The sequence below is a fragment of the Stegostoma tigrinum genome, chromosome 37, assembly GCF_030684315.1.
Source record: "Stegostoma tigrinum isolate sSteTig4 chromosome 37, sSteTig4.hap1, whole genome shotgun sequence".
Lineage (NCBI taxonomy): Eukaryota > Metazoa > Chordata > Chondrichthyes > Orectolobiformes > Stegostomatidae > Stegostoma > Stegostoma tigrinum.
Window position 1 is genome coordinate 7,778,848 of NC_081390.1, and position 25,230 is coordinate 7,804,077.

The 25,230-nt window shown below is 44.2% G+C and overlaps 1 protein-coding gene across 1 annotated transcript in view; it reads right to left on the minus strand.

The window, feature by feature from the left end:
* Positions 1–25,230, minus strand: part of LOC125467540 (microsomal triglyceride transfer protein large subunit-like) — a 93,941-nt gene that overhangs the window by 20,142 nt on the left and 48,569 nt on the right. Inside the window, exons 8-14 of the mRNA XM_048563548.2 lie at positions 24,768–24,925; positions 19,847–20,015; positions 16,628–16,735; positions 12,669–12,881; positions 6,185–6,399; positions 3,052–3,149; positions 2,833–2,954 (exon numbers count right to left, since the gene is read on the minus strand). Coding sequence (XP_048419505.1) covers positions 2,833–2,954; positions 3,052–3,149; positions 6,185–6,399; positions 12,669–12,881; positions 16,628–16,735; positions 19,847–20,015; positions 24,768–24,925 — 1,083 coding nt within the window. The remainder of the gene's footprint in view (positions 1–2,832; positions 2,955–3,051; positions 3,150–6,184; positions 6,400–12,668; positions 12,882–16,627; positions 16,736–19,846; positions 20,016–24,767; positions 24,926–25,230) is intronic.

Genomic DNA, 25,230 nt, shown 5'->3' on the forward strand with positions numbered 1-25,230 from the left:
TGGTCGATGGTAACCCCCAGGATGTTGATAGTGGGGGATTCAGTGATGGTAACACCATTGAATGTCAAGGGGTGGTGGTTAGATTGTCTCTTATTGGTGATAGCTTAGCATTTGTGTGGCGCGAATGTCACTTGCCACTTGTGAGGCCAAGCCTGGATATTGTCCAGATTTTGTTGCATGTGAACATGGACTGCTTCAGTATCTGAGGAGTCATGAATGGAGCTGAACTTTGTGCAATCATCGGCGACTATCCCCACTTCTGACCTTATGATGGAGGGAAGGTCATTGATGAAGCAGCTGAAGATGGTTGGGCCTAGTACACTACCCTGAGGCACCCCTGCAGTGATGTCCTGGGGCTGAGATGACTGACCTCTAACAACCACGACCATCTTCCAATGCGTCAGGTATGACTCTAAACACTGGAGAGTTTGCCCCCGATACCCATTGATACCAGTTTTGCTAGGGCTTCGAGATGTCACACTCGGTCAAATGAGCCTTGATATTAAGGGCTGTGACTCACACCTCATCTGTGGAATTCGGCTCTTTTACTCATGTTTGAACCAAGGCTGTAATGAGGTCAGGAGCGGAGTGGCTCTGGCAGAACCCAAACTGGGCATCACTGAGCAGGTTATTGCTGAGCAGGTGCTGCTTGATAGCTCTGTCACTGACACCTTCCATCACTTTACTAATGGTCGAGAGGAGACTGATGGGGTGGTAATTGGCCGGGTTGGATTTGTCCTGCTTTTTACATACAGGACATACTCTGGCAATTTTCCACATTGTTGGGTAGGTACCCGTGCTGTAATTGTACTGGAACAGCTGGGCTAAGGGAGCGGCAAGCTCTGGAGCACAAATCCTCAGTACTATTGCTGGAATGTTGTCAGGGCCCATCATCCACTCAGCACTTCCGGCTGAAGGTTGCTGCGAATGCTTCAGCCTTACGTTTTGCACTGATGTGCTGGGCTCTTCCATCATTGAGGATGGGGATATTTGTGGAGGCTCCTCCTCCTCCAGTGAGTTGTTTAATTGTCCACCACCATTCACCATGAATGTGGCAGGACTGCAGAGTTCAGATCTGATCCGTTGGTTGTGGGATCGCTTAGCTCTGTCTATCACTTGCTGCTTTTGCTGTTTGGCGTGCAAGTAGTCCTGTTTGGTGGCTTCACCAGGTTGATACCTGGTGCTGCTCCTGGCATGCCCACCTGCACTCTCCATTGAACCCAGGGTTGATCCCCTGGCTTGATGGTAATGGTTGAGTGGGGGATATGTCAGCCACGAGGTTACAGATTGTGCTGGAGTACAGTTCTGCTGCTGTTGATGAGCCACAGCACCTCGTGGATGCCCAGCCTTGAATTGCTAGATCTGTGCGAAGTCTGTCCCATATAGCACGGTGATAGTGCCACACAACATGATGGAGGGTGTTCTCAATGTGAAGGTGGGACTTGGTCTCCACAAGGACTGTGCGATGGTCACTCTTACCGATACTGTCATGGACAGATGCAACTGCAGCTGGCAGATTGGTGAGGATGAGATCAAGTATATTTTTCCCTCTTGTTGGTTCCCTCACCACCTGCCGCAGACCCAGTCTAGCAGCTATGTCCTTTAGGACCCGGCCAGCTCGATCAGTAATACTGCTGCCGAGCCACTCTTGGTGGTGGACATTGAAATCCCCCCCCCAGAGTATACCTTGTGCCCTTCGCATCCTCAGTGTTTCCTCTAAGTGTTGTTCAACATTGAGGAGAGACCGATTCATCAGCTGAGGGAGGACAGTACGTGGTAATCAGCAGGAGGTTTCCTTGCCCATGTTTAACTTGAAGCTATGAGACTTCACGAGGTCCAGAGTCAATATTGAGGACTGCTAGAGCAACTCCCTCCCAATTGTGTACCACTGTGCTGTCTCCTCTGCTGGGTCTGTCCTGCCGGTGGGACAGGGCACATCCAGGGGTGGTGATGGTGGTGTCTGGGACATTGTTCATAAGGTATGATTCTGTAAGTGTGCCAGTTCTGCGGAAAGGTCACCAGACCTGAAATGTTAACTCTGTTTTCTCCTTCATAGATGCTACCAGGCCTGCTGGACTTTTCCAGCAACTTTGTTTTTGTTCCTGATTTACAGCATCCGCAGTTCTTTCTGTTTTTATGTCACGCTGTTGCTTGACTAGTCTGTGAGACAGCTCTCCCAGTTCTGGCACTAGCCCCCAGATGTTAGTGAGGAGGACTCTGCAGGGTCGACTGGGCTGTTTCTGCTGCTGTCTTTTCCGGTGCCCAGGTCAATGCCAAGTGATCCGTCCGGTTTCATTTCTTTGAGTCTTTGTAGCAACTGGTACAAAGGAGTGACTTGCTTGGCCATTTCATGCGGTAAGTTGAAAGTCAACCATGTTGCCGAGGGTCTGGAGTCAGATGTAGGCCAGACCGGGTGAGGGTGGCAGATTTTCCTCCCCCTGAAGGGCATTCGTGAACCAGATGGGTTTTTCCAACATTCGGCAATGATTTCATAGTGATCAGTAGATTCTTAATTCTAGACTTGTTTTATGTATTCCAATTCCACCATCTGCCATGGTGGGATTTGAACCCAGGTCCCCAAAACATCAGCTGGGTTTCTGGATTAATAGTCTAACGATAATACCACTAGGCCATCATCTACCCTGTTCACCTGAAAAAGGAGCAGCGCTATGAAAGCTTGTGTCTTCAAATACACCTGTTGGACTATAACCTGATTTCATGTGACTTCTGACTTTGTCCACTCCAGCCTAACACCAGCACCTCAGCATCATGGGTAACCAGACATCAACTTAAATATAAAGCCAAGCAGATTGAGAAAGCAGGTGAACATACCTGGCTTGCGAGAAGTCTATTTTTCTCGGTAGATACTATGAAATCAGACTGACTCTGCTCCAAGATACCACTGTCTCCAAAGATTAAATCCATGTTGTATGAGGTCACCACGTCTTTAGTAACTTATAAAGAAAGAAATTACATGGAAACAATTATGTTGTATGCGGAAAAAATGGAAACTAATAACTCCACATTATATGTCAGTTGCCATCCTTTTACCTGCTAAATAGCCTGAGGAGGAGGATGAGCTCCCAGTTCTGGACAGTCGGTGGTAGTTATAGATCATTGTGTCTTTCAGGGCTTTGCGAATTAATTTGCTACAGAAAACAAAAGGGTTTTGGTCAAGGTCAAAGTTTCTCACACAATTTCCAGGAATGACTGTCATTATGAATGTAGGGAATGGAATTGCATTCGATTGAAACTATAACATAAAAGAATGGAACTATACAATTCCATCAGTCTATAACACAAATGAGGTGAATTATCTTTCTTTGTGGTCTTAAGTGGCAGTCAATGTACAACTGCTCACGTGTGAAAATCTCCAGGCAGTACACTTGACAGGTTTGAATAGAAGTTACAAGGACAGCTCATGTGGAAAGTGAACAATTCACATTGTTACAAACTTATTTCTTCCAAGTTTGACCTTGTGATTACATGTCAGGCCTTGTAGTGGATATGTTTTAGCTTCTGAAATCTGACAGATAGATCATATACACTGGCCAAAGACTTTTGTAGATACTTCTGGGGATACTAAACCCTGTTTCTTGACCATCTAACTACAGTGCTTCAAATTAATCCCCCTCATATTATGAGGCGAATGCAAAAATGCAGCTGCCCAGGGTCATGACAAGGAAATTATATCTATTTTAACTACAGCACAGGTTTGGATTCCATGAGGAACAGTTATTTTATTGTGTGATTTGCCTCTGCAATAGGGCAAAGATCTTTAGCAAGCACCTTCCAAATCCATCACCATTTCCATCTAGAGGGACAAGGGCAGCAGATACATGGGAACACCACCCCCTGCAAGTTCCCTGCCAAACCATTCACCATCTTGACGTGGAAATATATCGCTGTTTCTTCAGTGTCACTGGGTCAAAATCCTGGAATTCCCTCCCTCAGGGCATTGTAGATCAATCTACAGCACATGGATTGCAGTGGTTCAAGATGGCAGCTCACCACCTTCTCAAGGGCAACTAGGGACAGACAATAAATGCTAACCCATCTAGCTAAGCCCACATCTCATGAGTGAATATAAGAAACACATTGTTGGTTGAATCTTCTGCATCATCTCCGTTTTCCAAGTCAATGATAGAGGAGCATGTAACCACAATGCAGCTGTACACACATCAGGTCATTGCATTCCTGGACTATTAAACCAGCAGTCCCAGTGTCTGCTGTGTGCCTTTTGATTGCATCTAGTCTACAGCATAATTATCAAGAGAAATTAAGGGCTTGAAAATATCAACCAGGAATTAGGGCAACCCAATAATAAAGATCAATTCTTAATGCTTACCAAACGGCCTATGATTTTGACCTTTCAATGGTGCCCTAAAACAATGGGTGGAGCCTCATGGTGGTCAAAATGATGTGGGCTATAGTGGGCTGCCTGAGTGAAAATCTCTTCACGCTGCTTGTAAAAAGCATAAAAGATGGCACAAGTTTCTCCCGGCATAGATGGACCCTCTGCACTTGTCACTCGATTCTGTCATACATCTCACCAGGAGCCCACATTGCTCAAGGTCCTATCAGATTCCACCCATAGGTGCTTTGGTGATGGGACAAAAGGAATATTTCACAAAGGTGATAGGAGCTTTTAGGTTACACACGCCACAAAGACGTTGATCACTCTGGAATAGAGAAGCTGGGTGGGGGAAGGGCTGGTGGGCTGCTAAGATGTTTAAAGAATGCGTTTTTCGAAGGGATTTAAGTGGAGATTTGTTGAAGGAAGTTAGGGTATTCCAAACATCGGGACCCTAAATACAAGGAAAATCACCATTAATCTGTTTGGAAATTTAGGACAAACATCTGTTCTCACAGTGGGGCAAGACTTTGGACCTGGCTACCATGTGATGCGGTTGAGGTGATAAGGATAAGCTCAATAATGATGTAAGGTAGAACAAAATGGATGATTATTCCATGGAGTAAGACAAACTGGGTTAGGGAGCGTTGTGGGAACACAGACACAGTCACAGTTTGGCTGAATGGCCTGATTCTACATCTGGTGGGGAAGATGGTAGCCGAATGGTATTATCAGTGGCCTGTTAATCCAGAGATCCAGATAAGGTTTTGGGGACCTGGGTTCAAAACCACCGTGGCAGATGGTGGAATTTGAATTCAATAAATACCTAGATCTGAGGGTATAATGATGACCATCAATCCATTATTTATTGTTGGAAAAACCCATCTGGTTCAATACTGTCCTTTTGGAAGGGAAATTGTCATTCTCACCTCATCTGGTCTACATGTCAGTCCAGACCCACAGCAACGTGGTTGAGTCCTAACTGCCCTCTGGCCAATTAGGGATGGGCAAAAAATGCTGGCCGAACCAGCCATGCTTTCATCCTGTGAATGAATAAAATAAAATCTCTAGGCCCACATCAATGAGGTGTTCAACTGGGTCCTAAATCCTGGTCAGCTGATGCAATGGCCTATCGCAGATTTTCTGAAGAAGCGTCTACGCTCGAAATATCAGCTTTCCTGCTTCTCTGCTTGGCCTGCTGTGTTCATCCAGCTCTTGGGTAGTGTCCTTGCCTCTGAACCAGAAGCTTGGGATTCAAGCTGCACTCTAACCTTTGATGGACAAGAAAGATGCATTCATACCATGGCCAAGCAGGTTTGGTAGGCGGTAAATCTTTCCAACACATGCCAATGTCAGGGAAAGATTCCCAGTCAGCCACATGATAGGAAGATAACTGAAGCCTTGACCACTGCTATCTGGAGATCCCCAGGCTACATGTAAAAGCATATGTTCCCATTGTAACTCCATCTCTCTGGTTGGCTCAGAGAACTTGACAGCGATGTGGATTAGTTTGAATGGGATGGATCCCTATTCCAAATGGGATATATTTGGGACCTGCCTCCTTCCCCTACCAAATGGCAGTGCCAAGGCTCAAATCTTCCTTCAAACAGAGACTATAAGAGTTAGAAATTGCAGCCTCTGAACTGTTTTGGCACAGCCCTACCCATCAATAAGGTGCCTGCTGCTGGGGAGGGATTTCTAACACTTTAGCTGCCAGTCTGAAACCTTATGGTGTATACATCCACTGAAGAATTGGCTCTTAAAAGCTCTTAGCTTATGACTGTGAGAGAGGAACAGGAATTTCCAAGTGACTGTCTACTCAGCTCTCACCTTGATGGATGATAGTCAGAGCGTAGAATATTCTGTAGTTTTGCAACGATAAACTTAGATAGTTCTGATTCAATTTCTCTGATGGACAGCAAGATATTTTTCAACTCCATGGCTGAGGGATGGTTATTGAGAATCACATCGAACGCAGCAAGTCGCACAGTTCCCCCGTACTGATTCCTGCTCTGGTGAAAAATCATGTTCATCTGTTTCTTCACCTAATTGTAAATATAAGTCAAATCTTTATTCATCAAACAGGTCAGCAGCACCAGGCCACCAACATTTCCAAATGATTGTTTAGTGCTGACACTGAGCTTGCTGGGTCTCTCCCCTGCCCCTGAGTACATGCTCCTCTCCAAGGCACCACCAGTATTTTAATCTCCCAAACACCAGGGCCATCCTTCCTTCCATTTCCTGTTCCTGCTTTATTCTAGGTTTGGTCTGAGGGTGGGCAAGGCCTGTTCATTAGTATTCTTGCCTCAAAAGGTGGATACAGGGCAATCAGATTTGGTTTGTAAATATATAAATATTGTAAAGATGCAAATAGTTGGAGAGTGAATGTAATGTTTAGAGGAATCAGTATGTGAGTGGGCGCTCCAATATTGACACATATTCAGGGTGGCACACCTGTTTCACCCGATTCAGAGTAGGTGGCACTCCATGTGCCTCTCCCACTGGGTCACCCTTCCACTGGTGATCCTCCCCAGGGTTTAAACTGGATTGACAGGGGGATGGGATCCTAAACAGCAGGGAGGCAAATGCTAGGCTGGAAGGAGATACTGTTATTGGAACTAGCAAGTTGAAGAGGCAGGTCAGGCTGGAACAGGACAGGGAGCAAGGAACGGCTGTTCGATTAAATTGCATCTATTTCAATGCAAGACGGCTGACAGGTAAGGCTGATGAACTCAGGGTATGAATGGGCACATGGGACTGGGATATTACAGCCATTACAGAAACATGGCTAAGGGACGGACAGGGCTGGCAGCTTAATGTGCCAGGGTACAGTGCTTTGTGTGGGACCGAGGCAGAAGAAACAGGAGGGGGAGTTGCATTTTTGATTTAGGGGAGTATCACAGCAGTAGTCAGAGATGAAATAACTGAGGGATCATCCAGTAAGGCTTTGTAGGTGGAACTAAGAAATAAAAAGGGGATAGTGATGTTAATGGGACTGTACTATAGACCTTCAAATAGTCACCAGGAATTAGAGACATAAATATGCAGGGAGACTGGGGAGACTTGGAGGAGGAATAGAGTTGTCACAGTGGCGGATTTTAATTTTCTTAACACGGACTGTACTGCCATTGTGTTAAGGGCTTAGATGGGGCATCTTATAGAAGTGTGCAATATCATGAGTGACATGGATAAGGTGAACGCACTCAGTCATTTTCCCAGGGTTGGGGAATCAAAGACCAGATGGCATCTTGTAAGGTAAGAGGGGCAGGAAGATGTGGGAACATAAGGGGCAAACGTTTTTTACACGGAGGGTAGTACGCATATGGAATGAGCTGCCAGTGTAAGTGGTTGAGGTGGGTACATTAACAACATTTACAGGCATTTGGGCAAATACATGGATAGGAAAGGTTTAGAAGGATATGGGTCAAATGCAGGGAAATGGGGTTAAGCGTGGATGGGATATTTAGGTCAGCACGGACCGGTTTGGGCCGACGGGCTGATCGCTGTGCTGTAGGACTCTATGATTCTATGAGGGTAACACTCCCCAAGAATGTCACACTCTGTGGGTGCCTGTCCCCTTGGGCGACATTCCCTGTGAGTGACCCTTTCTGTACAAAATGAGAAATTTTCTTTTCACATGAGGTCCTCAAATTGTTGATTGAATGAACATGAGCTTCCCAACATGTTGCATACATCCTGGGTAAGTATAGTACAACCTCCCATCAGATGCCTAACCCCAGACCATATGGTGGCTACAAACACAGAAACAACAGCTTGCACTTTTGTAGCACCAGTAACACTGTAAAGTTATGCCAAGGCACACAGGAGCTCTATCAGGCAAACTCTGACGCTAAGAAACCCAAACGGATAATACAGAAAGTAGCAGAAAACTGGCCAAGGAAATAGGTTTCAAGATAATAAAATGTGAGGCTGGACGAACACAGCAGGCCAAGCAGCATCTCAGGAGCACAAAAGCTGACGTTTCGGGCCTAGACCCTTCATCAGAGAGGGGGATGGGGGGAGGGAACTGGAATAAATAGGGAGAGAGGGGGAGGCGGACCGAAGATGGAGAGTAAAAGAAATAGGTTTAGTGACTTACTTGAGGGAGGAGAGAGAAGTCATGGGGTGGAAAGGATGAGTAGGCTGGATGTATTCCAAAGTTTAGGTCTCTGGCTGATGGAGACGCAGCTGTCCAACTGGCGAAACCCCAGAATTAGAGAAAAGCAGACTTCCCAGAGGGGTGAAGGGCTTCAAAGATGAATGACAACACGGAAGGATATAAGGACAAGGATATGAATTTTTAATCTGGGACCAGGTGCCATGGCGAAAGGGACTTGGCATTTGATATGTTACAGGGAATAGTTTTGAATAAGGCGAAGCTTACAGGGGGTGAAGGATGGTGCTTGGAATCATAATACTAATTATAATGTCCATTTGCAACACATAAATAGAGAATATTAGATCTAACTGACATTTCATTTATTTGCTGTGAGGCTGGTGATAGCTTTGCTGCAATGGACCTGGGAATTAAATAGAAAATTGTATTATCAATGGCCTTTGATTTTTCGCTGTCTGAAAACCATTCAGCCTTTGCAAGCTTTCTTGGGATCATATAAAACATTTAATACGAAATATTAAAGTTATAAATTTGAGTATTGTGGCAGTAATCAAGAAGCGATTGTGTAGAAAACAGCCGATGAGTATCAAGGAGATGTGGGTGTTACATAGATCACAGAATCCGTACAGTGTGGAAACAGGCCATTCAGCCCAACAAGTCCACACCACCCCTCTGAAGAGCATTCCAGACCCATTCCCCTACCCCTGATTTCCCCAAGTCTAATCCACCTAATTTAAACATCCCTGGACACTACAGGCAATTTAGCATGGCCAATCCACCTAACCTGCACATCTTTGGGCTGTGGGAGGAAACCGGAGCACCCAGAGGAAACTCACGCAGACACGGGGAGAATGTGCAAACTCCACACAGTCGCCCAAGTGTGTAATTGAACCAGGGTCCCTGGGTCTGTGAGGCGGATGTGCTAACCACTGAGCCACTGTGCCACCCCAAGTTAAGAGAGTGGGTCAGGTCAGAGTGGGAGTTAGGAGAGGCAGTCTAAAACTGACAGTGGAGTTGACAGGATGCACAATAAAGCATTCCCTGGTCAAGTTTACCATCTGCCTACCAGATGTTGTATTTATGATTCCAGTGAACGACTAATAGAATAGGCAGCAATGTGTGAATTGAGGTCACAATCAGATTAGCCACGATCGTACTGAATGGCAGAACAAGCTCAAGGGGCTGAAAGGCGTGCTGCTGTTTGGTACAAACATTCATGTGCAACCCTATTTTTAAATGAGATGTTCTTTTCAACAATGCCATAGTAAGACACAATACTGTGAATCATCTGAACCACCTTCTTGGAAGATTTCATTCAATTTATTTTACAGTTTTTGCACATGAAATTTAAATTACACCCGATGGAAAACCAGGAAAATGCTTCAACTTCCCAAAAATGTTGCAACTGGGAGAAGTGCTTTTCTTTCATAGGTCAGTGAGATGCTTAGAAACCAGCCTTGAAGGCTCTTCGCTAATTAGGTAGCAAAAAATTCAATACGTTAGAGAGATTTGTCTGCGGATAAGCAATGCTTCCACGTTTCTTGACTCAGGGTTAATGCATGAAAATGCAATTGAACCATTTTTAAAACTAATTTGTATTTATTTAACAAAAGGGTAAATTGCCACTTTTGAGCCTTTCGGTTCATTCCTGTCAGCTGTTAATGATCTCAAAATGGAATCGAACACCCTGTTGCTATTAATTGTACAACCTGTTCTTATTTTGAAGAGAAGCTACTATCAGATACTCAGAATGTGAGAGTTTCTGACCTGCTCTTATTAAGGAATCCTGGGTCCTCTGAAGTAAATAAGGTGGCCATGTTATGAGAGACCTGGTCGATGCCTGCATAGTGAACACTCCCCATCAGTTCTACTGGTGATGCTGACACGAATAACTGCTGGGGAATACATTAAAAGAGTACAATGTTGGCATTGGGGATGATGGTGCTGCCAAACCTGTCATAGAAACAGAATACACAAGCAGGAGTAGGCCATTCAGCCCCTTGAGCCTGCTCCACCATGCATTATGATCATTGTGCTCAATACCCTAATTCTGTCCTCCCTCATATCCTTTGATTCCTTTAGCCACAAGAGCCAAATCTACATCCTTCTTGAAAAGCTCAGCCACTTTCTGTGGTAGTGAATTCCACTGGCTCAATACTCTCTGGGCGAAGAAACTTCCCCTCATCTCAGTCCTAAAATGTTTACCCCTTATCCTTAAGCTGCTTCTCAACTCCTCTACCATCAGGAACATTCTTCCTGCATCTAACCTGTCTAGTCCTGTTAGCATTTTATAGGTTTCTATGAGATTTCCCCTTCATTTTTCTAAGCTCCAGCGAATACAATCCTAACCAACTCAATCTCTCCTCATGTAACAGTCCTGCCATGCTAGGGACCAAAATGGTCAACCTCTATCAGAGAGAGCTGGCAGCCTGTCCGAGCGGGCATCCGCAAAACCAGAGGATCAAAATTAGGGGCTACGGCCCAGCAGTAGCCAATCCGGATCGTGGAAATCCCACTTCAAATACAGGACAGCCCTTAAAAATTCCGTGCAGAAGTTTTCTTCCAGCTCCATGCAAAGTATGTAGGCCCGTGCTGTCCTTGGGCTTTCGCCTACTGAGACTGTAAATAGCCCCTACCCTCAAAGGTTAGTCTTTGCCTGGAATAAAACAACCCTATGTGAAGCTTCAACAATGACAATTTTGTATTTATGTAGCATCTAGAATGCTGTAAAATATCTAATGACTCTTTTGTTCTTTTTGGTGCGGGGGGTGGGGGCAGCTGGTGAGACCAAACACAATTTGACACCAAGGCAGATGGACTTATTAGGATAGTGTTTTTTTAACTCATTCATAGGTTAAGGGTGTCACTGGCTAGGCCAGAATTTACTGCCCACGTGTAATAGCCCTGAGGGCAATTATGAGTCAACCACATTGGTGTGGGTCTGGAGTCACTAGGCCAGACTAGGTAAGGACAACAGTTTCCTTCCATAAAGGACATCAGCAAACCATGGGTTCTTCCCCAGCAATCGACCATCATCATTAGACTCTTACTTCCAGATTTTTTATTGATTTCAAATTCTACCATCTGCCGTGCTGGGATTTGAACCTGGGTCCCCAGAACATTGCTGGGTCTCTGGGTTAATAGTCTAGTGACTGGGCCATCACCTCCTCCAAAGTGACCAAAAGCTTGACTGAAGAGGTGGAATTTAAGGGGCAACTTATACAGATTGGGTATCTATTAACTGTACGTACAAAAACCAAAAACATGTAAAAAGCAAACGTCTTTTCAGGAGCAAGCCCAAACTCGGGCCTGTCACACAAATGAGTTCAGATGCTTTGAAAAAAACCTTTACTTGGCGTGAACAGATGCAAACCTAAAAGTGATGTCTTTCTCCCAGAATTCAGCGTGTTTTCAGGTCTGTTCAGGGCCCATTGGTTAAAAAAAAGCTTTGTTTTTAGGTCCATGAGGGTTCAGTCTAGATTTTTTCCAAAGGATTTGTACGGTCTACGGTGGGCCCAAAAGCTGAGGATATTATTTATCTGGAAACCAGCTGGTCCCAAGAACTTCAGACAAAAGATTCCCAACCTTCAGTTGGCAAGAGATGTACAGAAGGGAAAGAATTCCACAGCTTAGCCCTAAGCAACAGAATGTACGGACATTAGAGATGAAGTGATTAAAATTAGGTTGAGCCAGAGCTCAAATTGGAGAAAATCTAGGCAGAAATCAGGTAGAGCGATATGCCCAGAGGAAGCTTTGGAGATGGAGGAGCAAAAGCTTCAGGTGGATTTGGAAGCAAGGGTGAGAATTTTAAAATGCAGCAGGGACCAATGTGGGTGACCGAGCATGGGCGAATGGGGCTTGGTGCAGGGCAGCAGCATTTTCTTTTGGATCAACTCCAATCAATGGAGTGCAGCATGTGGAAAGCCAATGAACAGCCAAGTCTGAAACTAAACAAGGCATGGACGAGGTGGGTTCAATCTGGCGATCTGCATTGAGAGGCTGGGTGACAGACAATTAGTTGCCTAAAAGTTAAGGAAGAGCCCATTAGAGACAGTAGGAACCACAGATGTTGGAGTCTGAGACAACAAGGTATAGAGCTGGATGAACACAGCAGGCCAGGCAGCATCAGAGGAGCAGGAAAGTTGATGTTTCGGGTCTGGGCCCTTCTTCAGAAAATGCCATTATGTGTGACCTTACCTCCTGGGTGATATGGATGGTTGGGAATCTCTGTAGTATAGACACAGCAATAGCTGCCACCGAGCTCATCTTCCACTCTGCATATTTTAGCAGCAGTTGGATAGTTTCTGGCAGGAGTGCATTCTTAAGGGCCAGGAGGTACATTTTTATATCTGCCTCTTCCGTAGCTGCATTCAGCCTGTCCAAGATCGTTTTCTTTGCAGTCTCAACTTCCTGAGAACAGACAGCAACATTGAGGGAGTTATGGCGTGGTCTGATATTATAACTGCTTACCTCTAGCTTCATATTCTTTCTGCACCTCCCTCCCATTTCCGCCTGCCAGCTCCCACTCCAAAATAAGCCAGTTCCCTGAGAAGGGCCACCCGGCGGTGTCTTGCCCATGTGATCAGTCTTCCTAGACTGGGAATGTTGGCAGTTTAGTTAAATGGTGCAACATTAAGGCTGAGGTGTGTCTTTGAAGCTTCAAGTCACTACCTTTCTGCAGAAGTTAGTGATAGTGCTCAGGAATGGGATTATCATCATTATGGGGTATAATTTAGCGTTTCTTTTACCCTTTCTCTCTCTTTTCCCACTTTCCCAACTGTGATTAGGAACTCAGTAAGATCAGGATTCGGCTCTGGAGAGATCTAACACTTAGAGAAATCCATACTCTAAGGTATTTTGACAAGTCTGAACGAAGCTCATTGTATTCAGTATTTTGTTGCAAAATTTATTTTCCTTTACAGCGAGCAACCAGCTAATTAGTTACTAATTATACTGAGGTATTCTGAATGACACAAGGTCTAACATTTATATTAACAGTTTCTTGGAAATGCAGAAGTTGAATTTTGCTGAAAAGAGAGACATGTTACCAGGGACTTCTATCTGTTTTATCAATGTAGGACTCTTTAGCACCTCTCTATCTCCAGGACCCAACAACATTCCTCTAAACCCTGGGCGTGCCATCCTGCCCCTCCTACTGCAAGAAGGGCAAACACAAGAACGTCAAATTTCAAACCATCACTTCAAATTATACCTCAGAGAAATGGGCACATTCATTTTGTTTGGCCGAGGCATTGACATGGAGAACACAGCGGGTTATAAGAGGCCCCCCAAGGTCCACAGGATATCTTAGACCTTGAAAAAAACCCTTTGATTCTGGGATCCTCGCAACAATTTAACTGGTCTGTAGTCCTCACACTGGACTTACTAGTTCCATGATGACGTCAATGTTTGCAAACTGCTTTTAGCTCCTTTGATCAACATGAATAATTGAAACCAATTGCAAAGCATTTTCCAAGATGGTATCAGACAAATTGGCTCCTCCAGATAGATCCAATTAAAATCCTGGAAGGGAATATCTTTTCTAACCAGCCGAGCAATGAAATAAAACTTACCCTTTGAAATGTAATTGTCGAGGTCTGTCTGATTTATACCTGCTTCAGGTTTATTTACTAATATCCCAGATCAGGTGCTACCACGTACCTTCCTTTTTGTAACTTTGATCACAATGTAAAAGTTTTATTCTTACAATATATGAATCATGAAATGAGAGATTTTCATAATATTTGGTCAACATTTATGCTGCAAGAAAAAGACTCTAAGACAGATCAGATGGTCAGTTGTCATACTGTTGTTTAAGCAACCTGACTGTATACAAATTACCAATTAAACGTCTCCCTATGTTCGAAAATACTTCACTAGTTTCAAAGTCCTTTGGGATATCCTGTTGCATCATAAACACCGGGCATGCTTTTATTTCACCTTATGTTGCTCTCCAGTTAAACCTGGTCTGACTCTGCTAGCTTGTTTGCTTCTCCAAGGTTTGGGCCGGATTTTCTCAATTGTGGCAGTCACATGTGAAATGCTTTATTCAGATATAAATTAAAAACCTCCACATTCTGACAGGAGATTCCAAACGGGCACTCGTTCAGAAATGCAGAGCCACACTTCCGTTTTGACAGGTTCCCTGTTAGTGCACAACAACTAGGCGAAGGTAATCTGCAGAGATAATGGGAACTGCACTCCCTTTTCGTTCACAGTGGTCAGTCAGTGTATTCTGTAATTTAAAGGTTCAGCACCACAGAGAACCACTTTGACAATGACTGTCACTGTGTAAGTACATAAGGGAAAGGTGAGGTTTGGGTGCCAGTGAGGGTCAGGGGCCAGATATGTAGAGTGCCAGGTGGGTGAGATGCCAGGTAAGTGGGGTGCAGGGCAAGGAGGGCACAAACTGGCAAGGGAAGTGTAGGTGAGGACGAGAGGAGATGTGGTGACCAGCAGGGGAGGGGTAGTGTCAGTTGTCGGGGAGCAGGAGGATGGGGCATCAGGGCCAGAAGCAGGGGGAGGGAGGTGTTGGCTTCCAAAAGGTGGCATGGTCGGGTTCAGACAGTTTGGTTCTAGTAGTGAGATTGGGTCCTGCGAGCTGATGGTGGGGTGTAGATGGGGTTTGGGTCTAGTGGTGGGATTGGGTCCTGGGAAATGCTGTTGCGGGGGTGTGGTGGATGGTGTCCAGTGGTAGGATTCGGTCCTGGGAGGTGATGGTGGGTAGCGTTTGAGTCTAGTACTGGGATTGGATCCTGGGAGGTGACGGTGGCGGGGGTGGCGGGGTTGGCGGGGGGGGGGGGGGGTGCATGGGGGGATGGTCAGAGTGAGGGGGCATGGGGACCAGCAATGATATTGGGTTCTGGGAGGTAGGAGTGTGGGGATAGTGGCTAGTGTGTCGGGGAGGGGTGTTGCGTCAGAGGGAAGGGGGTCTGGTCTGGTCATAGGAGGGCCAGGGTGTCAGGCCCAGAGTTTAGTGGAGTGGTGTTGGGTCCCAGAATGAGAGAAGTGGTAGTGAAACAGGAAGTATTGAGTTCCAGGGTGACAGGAGCATTGTGTCTGGTGGTGGGTTTTGTCAGGTTCTGGGGGGTGGAAGGGGGCATGAAGGGGCTATCATGGCCCAGAGCAGAAGGATGGTATTGGCTCAGGGTGAGGGAGGCGGGTATTGGGTTAGAGTCTTGGGGTCGGGCAAGGTAATGTGTGAGGTAAGTTCTGGGGTCAGTTAAGTAGCTAGATTAAATATTTAAGACAGTTAACTTCCTGAGTAACTATTACTCAAATTCAATGGGATTCTCTGAATTCTCCGATTTAAATGGATACTTTTGGAGAATTCCGAGGGGAATTGATGAGCTGATTTTTCAATTTCATGGACAATTCTTTCGGAGAGTGCTATGATGGGGATTCCGCAGGGTCCCCATGCACAGCTCCCATCTACCCTGGAGTCACAACTTTCTCTGCATCAGGAAGTCTGCCCCAATATTTTTCAATTTGTACATCCAAGCCAATTTATGCTCAGCATCATAATGATTCAGAAGCGTCCTCAACCTGAAACCTCAACTGCACTGGGCAACTAATTTTAGCAATTCTCTCAGTTCGGCCAACATTTGTTCCTCAAAGCTGATCTACTTATTTTTGCATTGTTCTTGTGGGATCTTGCTGTGCAGATGTTAGCTGCTGTGTTTACTACAGCTCTCAGGGTACGTCATAGGCTGCCCTGGATCATAAAAGTTATGATAGAAAGATGGCGCAGTAGTTAGTTAGCACTGCAGCCTCACAGCACCAGGGTCCCAGGTTCAGTTCCAGCCTGGGGCAACTGTCTGTGCGGAGTTTGCACGTTCTCCCCGTGTCTGCATGGGATTCCTCCGGGTGCTCTGGTTCCCTCCCACAGTCCAAAGACATGCAGGTTCGGTGGACTGACCATGCTAAATTGTGTAGGCTCAGTGGGTTAACCATGGTAAAGGGCTTATGTGTCTGGGTGGGATGCTCTTTGTAGGATTAGTGTTATTTGATGGGCTGAATGGCCTCATTCTGCATAGCCAGGATTCTATTAAATGCTAGTCTTTCTTTCGACTAATTTAGTTTTTACATCTATTCAGTGGAACAAAGCTTGATTGTGAACGACAAATCTACCCATCAGCAACTGGTCAACTACCAACCTGGAGTCTGCACTGGTTCTGCTGGCACATCTTGCCAATCACTGCTCCAATCACCAAGACAATTGTCTCTTGGATTTCTCTGCTTGGTATCTTGTTCTGAAGCTTAGCCTGTAAGAGAAGTGCACCGATCAGATTAATGTTCCTTACGCTGATTAAATAACAAGCAGATGCTGTAAAGTAGCTGGAAAAGCTCAGCAGTTCTGGCAGCACCTGTGAAGAAAAAGATCAACAAATTCATGGCGAGTCTTAGACTCGCCCCAGCTCTGGTGTCTATTCAAATTGAAAGCTAATCTTCTGTCCATTACAGAAATTGATGAACTGCATGATTTTCACGACAGAGCTATTAGGTGGAATCTTCTTCTCCAGGAGGTGGCAAGTTTTGGGTGGAAAGGACACTTAATTAGTGTGATGATGTTGTGTCCACACCCCCCGAAAGATTGTATTCTGGATAGGCTAAGTACATGACCAGGAAAGATTTGGACTATTTGGACTAAAGAGGCCTTTTTCATTCTGTACAACTTTACTAAGACCCATTGACGATCCTGCCGATTGGCCGCCTATTGAGGTCTTTGACAAATGAACATAGAACTTAAGAGCAAAAAGGAGACCGTGCGATCCCTCGGACCTGGTCTGCCAATCAATGACATCATAATATCTGTCGATGTTTCAAAATATCCCATCTACCCTCGATTCCTCTGCCTGACAAGTATCTATCCACCCCTGCCTTAAAAATATCCTTCTGAAGAAGACAGTTCCAAAGTCACACAACCCTCTGAGAGAGAAAAGATTCTTCTTATCTCTCTTAAGTGGTTATAACTAATTTTAGAACAGTGCCCTCTAGCTCTGCACTCTCTCACAGGAGGAAACATACTTCCATGTCCTTTCCCCTTGTCAATGCCATTTGGCATCATAGACACTTCAATCGTATCACTCCATCTTCCTTTTATCCCTAGCATGCATAACCTTTCCTCATAAGCCAACCCACTGAGTCCAGATATCATCCCAGTAAACCTCTGAAGTGCTTCCAATACGTTTACATCCTGCCTTAAAGGAGGAGACCAAAACTGCATTGTATTTGAGACGTGACTTCAACAAAGCAGAGAATTCCATTCACCCTCTCCATCATTTTCCACATGAACACCTGGATCCTCCACATCTTCAGAATTCTGCAGTTACTCTACGCTTAAATTATATGCTGCCTTGTTATTCTTCCTGCCAAAGTCAACACTTTTGCATTTTTCTACATTGTGCTTCATCTACTATATTTGTGCCCGCTCACTCAACCTATTTCTATCTATCTGTGGCCAATTAAGGACGGCTTTAGTGCCTCTATCTGTGGCTCAAGGATTAACCCAGCAGCTGATACAAGCCAGTCTGTGGGCTAAAAGCGCTCAGTTTAGCCATCATCCAATCAGGTAGCTTGTCTTGTCATTTTGTTGAAGGAACATGATTTATTGGAAATGCTGTTTTGATTCAACGTTAAGAAGAGTTTCTGATCTTTTATAAAAGCCATTCACACAGAATGAGAAAATGAAAAACCACGAAACCTCTACTTTAGATCTCGTCACCAAATAATAAAATGTCAACATGATTACAACAGTCAGCGCACTTCAGAAATATTTTCATTTGTTGTGAAGCACTCTGATCAGTCCTTATGTTGTGTAAAGTTCTACAGGATAAATGCAAGGATTTCTTTATATATCCATTAAATTCATTGCACATTACTGATCAGGGGTCCATTAGCTTGGGGAGCTGGTTTGCAATGCAGACAGATGCCAACAGTATGGGTTCAATTCCTGCGATGGCTGAGATGACCATGAAGAATTTTCCTTCTCAACCCTTCCCCTCATCTGAGGTGTAATGACCCTCAGGTTAAACCATCACTAGTCATCTCTTTTGAATGAACATTCCTAAGGCCCGCCAGGTCTATGGCAACTTATATTATTGGTCCACTTCTAAAACAAATAGTGGGGCCAATAATATTCCATTGCTGTTTTATAAAACATGGAGCCCAATGGCTTCAAATATATCACAATGAGACCAGCCAATAAGAAATATCACTGTCATCCTACTGGCAAATCATCCATTGGGAATATTTCAATTTATAAATTACCATACAGACAAAGATTCCAGGAAATCTATTTTATCCAAAGATTGTTAGAATGTGGAACTTGCATTTAGGTGTAATGGAGGAAAATAATAAAATGAACCAGTTTAAGAAGGCAGCTTACAACAATCTTCTCAGGGGCAATTAGGGATGTGGAATAATAACACATCCCTTGAATGAATTTTTAAAAAATCCATATAAAGTGCTGTTGGATAAGCATGTGTGGGTGAAAGGGACAGAAGAGTACACTGATTAGGTCGGATGAAGAGAGCTGGGTGGAGTTTGTGTGTTGTACAAGCTCTGGAATGGAACCTTAGGGCTGAATGGCCTGTTATTGAATTGTGAATACTTTACTGTACAGGGACAGCGGCGGGGGCAACTCCACTATAATTAATGAAATCTTCTTCAGACATTGTTTAGGAAAAGCTGTTGGGTCTTTACTAGCAAGAAAGCAGTCACCTGTTGGCTGCTGGCATCCGCAGACAACCTGGTGGGTCCTTGGAGATGAAGGATTATTAAAATACACCAATCTTGTAGCATTAGGCAAAGTCAGCCATCTTGTGCTCAGGCTCACGATCTAAGTACCATCTAGGAAGCGGCATTGTGCCAGCGCTGACTGATCCTTCTTTATTTGTTAACGGGATGAGGGACATCGCTGGCTAGGGCAGCATTTATTGCCCATCCCTAATTGCCAGAGTGCAGTTCAGAGTCAACCGCATTGCTGTGTGACTGGAGTCACATATAGGCCAAACCAGGTAAGGATGGCAGTTTCCTTCCCTAAAGGACATTCGTGAAGTGGATGGGTTTTTCTGACAGTCGGCAATGGGTTCATGGTCATCATTAGGCTTTTAACTCCAGATATTTTTATTGAATTCAAATTCTACCATCTGCCGTGGTGGGATTTGAACCCAGGTCCCCAGATTATTACCTGGCTCTCTGGATTAACAGTCCAGCGACAATCTGGAAACATTTCAAATGTGGCACAGTGGTAATGACCCAATGGTTCACTTCAAGTCCCACCTCAGGATGTGACAGTCACAGAGGTGTGTCATAGTATTTCGAATATCGACATTTTTAAAAAATAAGCATTGTACTGCATAACTCATACATACCAGCAAGATGTGTAAAAGGTGTTTGGAGGGGTGTGAAGAGAAGGCACTGGCATACAAGAATGTCCGCAATTGAGGAATCTGGGCGTCCTTGGTGAAATCCAGGTATTCGGAAAGTGCACTCAGCGATGACTCTGTGTGTGCTGCTGTAGCCGAGTCTATCAAGAAGCAGCTAGAACGAGACACGACCAGTTAGAACCATTCAGTATGATCCCCAGTCTCAACAGGACCATGATTTATTAGTGAGCCTGCAAATTATTCAGGAGCCATTTCCAAAAGAGATGTATTGAGAAAGAAGTGAACCCAGCGTGTTTAGAAAAAGACAAACAAGGACGAAGAGTAGGCCGTTCAGCCCTTTGAGCTTGCACCACCTTTCAGTAAGATCTTGGCTGATCTGACTTAAACCGCAACTCCACATTCCTGCATTTCCCCGATAATCTTTCACCCTCTCGGCCCTCAAGAATCTGTCTACCTCTGCCTTAAAATATTTAAGGATTCTGAAACAAAAACAGAGACTGCAGGAAAAGCTTAGCAGGTCTGGCAGCATCAGTGGAGAGAAATCACAGCTAACATTTCAGGTTGAGTGGCCCTTCCTCTGGATTTAAACATTCTGTATTTGTTGCCTTTCGAGGGAGGGGTCTCTAAAGACACTTAACCCTCAGAGAAAAAAAATTCTCATCTCTGTTTTAAACAGTCACCTCCTTATTTTTAAACAATGACCCCTTGTTCTAGATTCTCCCACAAGAGGAAACATGCTTTCAACATCTACCCAATCAAGTTTCCTCAGGATCTTATGTTTCCACTAGGTCACATCAAACCTTTCTAAACTTCAGAGGATTCAGGCCCAGCCTCTCTAACCTTTCCTCATAAGACAATCTGCCCACTCCAGGTATTGGAAGGGTGAACCCTCACTGAACAACTTCCAATGTATTAACATCCTTTTGTAAGTACAGTGGCCAATACTGTACACAGTACTCAAAATGCACTCTCCATATAACTGAAGCATAATCTCCCTACCCTTGCATTCAATTCCCCTTGCAAGAAACCATAACGTTCTATTAACTTTTCTGATTAGTTGCTGTACCTGCATACAAAGCTTTTGTGGTAGATGCACTAGAACACCCAGATCTCTCTGCATTTCGGAGCTCTGCATCCTCTTACTGTTCAGATATTATGCCCTTTTTTTAATCCTTTCTGCCAAGATAGACAATTTCACACTTTCCCACCTGTATTCCATTTGCCAGATCTCTACCCACTCACTTAATCTATCTATATCCCTTTGTAGGTTCCCAAGGTCTACTTCACAACCCACTTTCCTACCTGCCTTTGCATTATCAAATTTAGCTACCATACCTTCGAACCCCTCATCCAAATCGTTTGTACAATCTGTAAAGAGCTGAGGCCCCAACCTGACCCCTGTGCACACCACTCGGGACATTCTGCCGGGCTGATAAAGACCCACATATAATTATTCTACTTCCTGTTAGTAAAACAATCTTTTAGTCATGTCAATATGTTACACTTACACCATAAGCTTTCATTTTCCACAGCTACCTTTGATATGGCATCTTATCAAATGCCTTGGGAAATCTAAATACAATACACTACTGATTCCCTTTTATTTCTAGCACAAGTTACTTCTTCAAAGAATTCCAATAAATTAGTTAACATGATATCCCTTTGACAAAACCATATCAACTGTGCCTGATTACCTTGAACTGATCCAAATGTCCTATTATGACATCTTTAATAATAGCTGCTAACATTTTCTCTATGATTGATGTTAAAATAATTGGCGTGTACTTTCGTGCTTTCTGCCTCCCTCCCTTTTTAAATAAAGGAGTCACATTAGCTATTTTCCAATCTAAAGGAACCTTCCATGAATCTAATGACTTTGGAAAATTAAAACCAATGCATCAACTATTTCGCTAGCTACTTCTTTTAAGACCCTAGGATGAAATCTATCGGGCCCTGCGGACTCCCATCAATTTATTTAGTATGACTTCCCTTGTGAAATAATTCCATAGAGGTTGGTATCCCGTCACCAAGTTACCTCTAAATTATAAATGAACAGTCCTTGACTACAGTACTGCGTCACTCAGAGTCAGGCACCAGAGGGTCTGTATCTCTGACAATCACGCAATGTCAGTCAGGGCTACTTAACTGGACCAGATTAACCTCCCCAATCAGGGAACTCATATTTTTGATTTGATTTATTAATTTGATTTGATTTAATATTGTCACATGTACCTACATATAGTGAAAAGTTTTGCTTCCCGGCAGTGCAGGCAGACCATACCATACAAAGTGCATTAAAGTAATAGAAGAGAGCGAGGAGTACAATGTTACGGCTGCAGAGAAGGTGCACAAAGAGCGAGATCAACATTAAATTTGAAATTTGACAGGTCCATTCAGAAGTCTAATAACAGCAGGGAATAAGCTGTTCTTGAATCTGTTTGTACCTGTATACAAACTTATATATCTTCTGCCTGACAGAAGAGAGGGGAAGAGAGTATAACCAGGGTTGGAAGGGTTCTTTGTTTATGTTGGTTGTTTTCCCAAGTGAGCAGGAAGTGTAGATGGAGTCAATGGATGGAAGTCTGGTTTGCATGATGGACTGGGCTGTGTTCATGACTCTCTTGTAGTTCCTTGCGATCTTGGGAACAGCAGTTGCCATATTATGCTGAGCTGCATCCTATAAGGTCCAACTGGCTGACCTTGTTACAATCACTACAGCACAGCAATTATTATTTCCTAGAATTCCTCCCATCCTTTTAATTCCTGTTATACAGCTATTTCAGGGATGCTATATTTATTCCCTCTAGAGAACACCAATGTGAAATATCTGTTCAATTTGTTTGCAATTTCTTTATCCTGTGTAACCAACTCCCCAGGCTTATTCTTTTCTTGGACTGACACTTACTTTGTTAACTTTTATTTAAAATATCTGAAGAAACATGTTCCCTGATTTTATAGTTTTGGCTATCTTTCAGTCATAAGAATGTTGTAAATTGTAACATCAACAGTGGAAGTTGTTGAGAAACTGCATTTCCTGTGCAGCCTATAATTCATCATCAATTAGAGGATAGTTAATGATCTGCAGCAGTGGCAGGAGGTCTGACTGGATAAAGGTGTCCAAGGAGACTTTGTTATATCGGTCAACAAACTCCAAAAAACACAGCCACTTTGTCAGATAAAACACAGCCATGAAATCTTTGTGACTAAAGATTACCATGTTGCTGTGAGCACTGACTAGGCCATTTCTCCCCCAAACCTGGTCAAAACCAAAAGACAAGATGTCTAGCTTCCTCACTGTTCATGAGCATCTAAACTTCCTTTTTCAAGCTCCAATCTTCTTTTTTAAACATTCATTCATGGGATGAAGGTGTCGCTGGGTGGACTAGCATTTATTGCCCATCGTGGATGGTATAATCACATTGTAAGAGTCAAATCACATTTAGTCCAGACCACTTAAGGATGGCAGTTTCCTTCCCTAAAAGAGAATCTACAATGGATTCATGGTCATTATTAGACTCTTAATTCCAGATTTTTATTGAATTCAGATTCCACCAACTGCCATAGAAAACACAGTAGGCCAGGCAGCACCAGTGGAGTAAGAAAGTTATCATTTTGGGTTGGGACCCCTCATGGCTTTGACAAGGTTTGAACTCATGTCCCCAACATATTTCCTGGGTCTCTGGATTAATACCCCAGCGATAATAGCACTAGGCCATTGCCTCCCCTTATACTGTATCCATAACCTTCCCCATATCAATGCCATAGGATATGGATATCTTGGAAGATTATTTATTATTTGTTATTAGTTATCTGAACTCTCCTCTCTCCCACCTGAGACTATCTCTTTGCTCTATTCTGATCCCAGGTCCCTTAAAATCTAGAATCTTCCAGTTCCGATGCAAGGTCATCAATCATGAACATTTGTGTTTCTCTCTGTGCAGATTGCTGCTTTGCCTCCTGTGTACCCCTGCATTTAAGGGTTTACAGGCTCTGCAGTGACATGCTTCATTAAAGGGACTGAAAGATTGCCACCCAGCTGCCACTGCTCTTTCTGCAGTGTCTCTACAATTTTATTTTTATTGTCACCTTTTCCTTATTTTATCCTGAGATGTGGGTGACGATGGCCAGCCCAGCATTTACTGTCCATGCCGAACTGCCCCTGAACTGAATGGTTTACTGAGCCATATTTGAGGGCAGTTAAGAGTTATGAGGGGCATGGAGGCTCAGTGGTTAGCACTGCTGCCTCAAAGGGCCAGGGACCCGGGTTCAATTTCAGCCTCGAGTGACTGTGTGGAGGTTGCACATTCTCCCCGTGTCTGCGTGGGTTTCCTCCGGGTGCCCTGGTTTCCTCCCATAGTCCAAAGATGTACAGGATAGGTAGATTGGCCATGCTAAATTGCCTGTAGTGTGCAGGGATGCACAGGCTAGGTGCGTTAGCCATGGGAAAGATAGGGTAGGGGGCTGGGTCTGGGTGGGATACCATTCGGTGGATTGGTATTGACTCAATGGGCTGAATTGCCAGCTTCCATGTTGTGGGAATGCTATGATTTGAAGGGTCACCACATTGCTGTTGGCCTGGAGTCACATGTTAGCCGATTGTGTAAAGACAACTGATTTCCTTCATGCAGGGGATTAATGAGTCAGACATGTTTTTATAACACTCGTGATAGTTTCACGATCACCATTAAGACTATAATCATATTTCAGAAGATTTTTTTTAAATCTGAAAGAATTTAAAAGAATTTAAACTCCTGTACTACAGTGGTGGGATATGAACACATTTTCCCAACATTAGCCTCAGCATTACTCATCCAGTGCTACCGACACTGTACCACCACCTCACTCCTGTCAAACTGCCAAGTGATCTCTAAGTGTGTGTTCATTTATAACGTGAACATTAACTCACATCTCAGTGTCTCCTGCTTTCTTCAGCAAGTTCAGAATTTCAATCTTCTTTGCCTCTCTCATTAGCTGAACAAAAGCCAGGAAAGTCTTTGCTGTGGATACCTTAGAAAGATCTTGCAGGGCAGTCTTTTTACTGAGGCTTTTCAAGTAATCATTTGCCTTAAAGAGAAACAGAGTAAACCTCTCATCACAGGGTTTTGACTGCCATATCTTATCAGTTCAACCTGAAGGAGTTCAGAAGTTTGGTCATCACACTGGCTCAGATACAGCTGTAGCTTTTTACATGGCGAGGTTGTGAACACTCCACCACACTCTTCAAGAATCACAGACTCCCTACAGCGTGGAAGCAGGCCATTCAGCCCATCCAGTCCACAATGATGCTCCAAAGAGCATCCCACCCACACCCATGCCCCTACCCTATCCCTGTAACTCTGCAGTTCCCCTGGCTAATCCGACCAGCCAGC